The sequence below is a fragment of the Primulina eburnea genome, chromosome 9, assembly GCF_022965805.1.
Source record: "Primulina eburnea isolate SZY01 chromosome 9, ASM2296580v1, whole genome shotgun sequence".
In the NCBI taxonomy this organism is placed as follows: domain Eukaryota; kingdom Viridiplantae; phylum Streptophyta; class Magnoliopsida; order Lamiales; family Gesneriaceae; genus Primulina; species Primulina eburnea.
This window is the reverse complement of record NC_133109.1, coordinates 33,238,804-33,242,716: the sequence shown is the minus strand read 5'-3', so window position 1 is coordinate 33,242,716 and position 3,913 is coordinate 33,238,804. Positions and strand designations below refer to the sequence as shown.

Below are 3,913 nucleotides of genomic sequence, written 5' to 3'. Positions count from 1 at the left end.
TGTACATGCATGTACGTCGAACCCTAACTAAAATATTGTAGAACGAACTATAACTAAACTGAAACGAAAATCCTTTGATTAGATCTAACTTAACCCCAAAAGCTAGTCTCAATCTTAACATGGTATCAGAACTCATGTTCCACAGTTATGTGTTGGAATGTCCATAGTTGGATCACTCGTTCTACCCATTGTTAGGTCATTTTTAAACTTCACGCACCAGATTTCATTCCTGGGCGTGAGGAGGTGTGTCGGTTAGATAAAATACCTGGGAGTTGTATATTTGGGGGAGGATTGTCCAAACCCATATACTTATGGATAGATTCAATAATTACCAAAATCAAATAATCCTTTGATGATGGAATATTTGATAAATCAACCAAAAAAGTTTACACAGAATTTAAAATCAAACCAAAAGATGCATGCATAGTTGAAAAAAAAAAGTTTACACAAATAGAATGATTCAAGTATGTTAACTAAATAACATGTAGACGCATGCAGCAGCATAAAATCATGATCAAGTAATTTGTATTATCGATCGAAAGGTCCGTCGGGATCAAGCTGTTTGCACAATCCCAAGTAGGTCAGATAAAGCACTCGATCTTTAGCACCTGTACGATGCTTCTTCGTGTGTTTACAAAAGTACTTGAGTTGACCTAACGTGCAGAAACCCAGCATTTGGCCAAGAAGCAAGAAAAGCCAATTAACTGTCTTTTTCTTATCGGAAACTATAGGCTTCACGCAGTTTTCTTCTTTACAGAATCTGCATGGAGGTAAAGCAGGGTTCATCCAAGCAGCGGGGGCTCGATCGCACATTTGGCTCTTGTTTGCGATGATAAATGGGAAGATTTCAAGTAATTTCTGCCGCAAGTCGAACCCCATCTCGTAGTTTCGTTCGCATCTCTTGCATTGGACTTCTCCTGTTATGATGTGGATCTGGATGGAGAGTAGGTGCTGGAGGCTGTGCACCGTGGCACGGCGGTTCGTTGCCCAAGGGTACGGAGGCGCGATCTCGAGGCTCTTTCCTCCTCGGGGGAGTTGTGAAGGGTTCCGCCGAGAGCGTGGCGGCCCTGGGTGACCATCTCCGTTTCCAGAAGGTTCTTGAGAGAGTGACGGTGGTGGCGGAGGCGCAGATGAAGATGGTTGTGGAGGGAGTACTCTTGGAGAGATGAGGGTTGCGGTGCGGAAAAATTGTTGACAAACTGGTAACGATAGAGATGGAGGCGGCTGTGGAGAGTATATTGGAGAGCTGAGGTTCGGGAAAAAATTCAAATAAACTGGTCTCGACGGCGGAGGCGGAGACAGATGTGGTCGGTCTGGAGAGATTCTTGAAAAGTTTCCATTAACTGGTACCGGCGTCGGTAGTGAATCCGGCATCGGAATGAAGGGTTCGAGGGACAAAGAAAGGTTCAACGTATCATTGGTGTCCTCTTCGAAGAAATTCAAATCCTGGCCGTTGATCTTTCTCTTCTTGTTGTTGACATGATCGTCACCGTTCTCCATCTCTTCTCTGTAATTATTACTGGGAAAAGGTCAGTAAAAACATATGGAGTGAAATTCTGAAATTTATGGTGTTACAGATATAGATTTTGGTTGACTGGTCCAAGTCCGGTCCAGTCCGGTCCATTGGAGATAAACAACCCTGTCTTTTAAAATTCCATCATCTCTGTCGGTTTGAGATGTAATTTTATAAATATTATATTATAATATAAAAACATTATCGGATCATCAGAGGCTCTATCACTTTGGAATTTTTTAATGCAAAAACTCTTCTTGCCGTTTAAAATGAAAATTCATCCAATGCATATACAATTGAAGAGTTTTTTCTATTATAGTAATCATAATGTAGAAAAATGTGTTATTGCGACAAAAAAAGAAATAAATTAGGACAAATACGTGCTAATTTTTATTTTTATTTTTATTTTTATTTTCAGTCTTATATAGTTCACCATAAAACTGAATTAACATCGAAAAATGTTGATATCATCAGATCGTAAAATGTTGACATATCCCATCACATTAAAATTTGATCAAAATATCAAAAAGTTAAAATTTGATCGTACACATGTTTGTTTAAAATATATAGATAGATATGCTCAATCTATCGTCTTTGAGATTTGTTTTAACCGATAGAATCGTTTTTCCTATTATATATAACTATAATAATGCAGAAAATTTTGTTTTAGCCTAAAAAAAGAACTCAATTATGACAAATACAAAATCATTTTTTCGCACTCTTTTGAATATTATTTTTTACAGTCTTATTTGGACGGAATACTAAAGCGAAATTTAAAAAAAAAAAAAAAAAAGATGACGTGAGATCGGAAATTGTGGACACAACTTGGCACATAATAAGATTAAAATAGCAAAAATTTAAGTTGTAGCATACAAAAGTTAAATTTTGAAGTATGCATGTTTGTTTAAGATATATATAAATATGATCAATATATCAAATAATTTTTCTTGCTATAAGTATATAATATGGAAAATGTGTCGTTGCCACAAAAAATAAAATAAATTAGGACAAATACGGAAACCAAATTTTAGTTTTGGTGCACGAATTTTGATTTATTTATTTTTTCTTTAAGACTTACTTTGAAATACTGAAATTACATTGAAAAATGTTACATGAGACTCGAAATTATTTACCTATCGTGATGCACTACAAGAAAAATGGTTATTTGCGTCGCAGCATCAACAACCAACAATAAAACCCAATTGAAATGAAAAAAGTGGTTATTTGCGTTGCAGCCATCCTATGTCCTGAAATGAAATTGAAATTTAAGGCTAAAATATATTTCATATTTAACTTTACTAAGTTTGAGAATTCAAATCATGACCACTATTTTATTACATTTTACTTGAAATGAAATCTAAGGCTTGTCCACATTGGAAAATTTTATTTTTGAAGTCTGGCACACTAATTGTTTCCAGAACATCACATGAATTGGATGGCACTTGTTGCAATGTCTGTTGCGAAGCATGACATGAAAATAATATGTCCTATATATTCAGACTTGCCAATTAACATTACAGGTCAATCACTTTAGTACTCGACAATCTTAGCATACGTAGTTATCATATAATTTTTCTTCTGGAAGCATCAGGGAATGTCATATTTGATAATACTTTTTCTTTTGAAAACATCACGGGAAGTCATATTTGACAGAGTCAGAGTGGGTCTCATGTGAGACCGTCTCACGGATCATAATATGTGAGACGGGTCAACTCTACATATTCACAATAGAAATTAATACTCTTAGCACAAAAAGTAATACTTTTTTATGGGTGACCCAAATAAGAGATTCGTCTCACAAATACGACCGTGAGACCGTCTCACACAAGTTTTTGCCTATTTGATATACCTTTTGAGTCTCTAAAAACCTCTTCTCGAGCATAAACAAATGAGTTTGGAAGTGATTTCTTTTTCTGATGGGAAACATGCAGTGACCAAGGCAGCAAAATTTGAGAATTCGTAAAGACAAGCAAAATTTAACAGAGTCACACGTAAATGACTCCCTTCGAGCGATAGGTTGTTTTTGTTTTTTTCTTTGTTCCCTTAATATCATATGTGTGTTTTTATTCTTTGCTGTATAGAATCTGGAAATATTATGTTTAATAATTTTCTTTTTTTCAAAACCTTTGATCTGTGAAATTAGGACGTGGAGGCTCAGAACCTGATCTCATCTTTATTTATGGGCCTGCGGCAAGTTGCCCACCTGGGGTTTCTGGCTTGGATAATTCGTTATACCTCGAGATTATATGAGTATATACTTCATGCTTTGTGGAAAGCCAACAATCAAGAAAACATTGCTCATATTGTGTACGATTTATCATGATAGTTATCAGAACATTCGTCGGCAAGTTTTATACATCTAGCTCTCACATAGATCAATGAGAGCTAAGAGAACAAATT

At 35.8% G+C, this 3,913-nt stretch overlaps 1 protein-coding gene across 1 annotated transcript; it reads right to left on the bottom strand.

Annotated features, from left to right (window-relative positions):
• Positions 1-528: 528 nt before the first annotated feature.
• Positions 529-1,386, bottom strand: LOC140842078 (uncharacterized). The gene has a single exon (XM_073209896.1). The coding sequence runs from the start codon at positions 1,372-1,374 to the stop codon at positions 529-531; it is 846 nt and encodes a 281-aa protein (XP_073065997.1). The 5' UTR covers positions 1,375-1,386.
• Between the last annotated feature and the right edge of the window lie 2,527 nt (positions 1,387-3,913).

What these genes read in the sequence shown, in the direction of transcription:
- LOC140842078 (XM_073209896.1), bottom strand. Translation starts at nt 1,374, where the DNA reads ATGCCGGATTCACTACCGACGCCGGTACCAGTTAATGGAAACTTTTCA.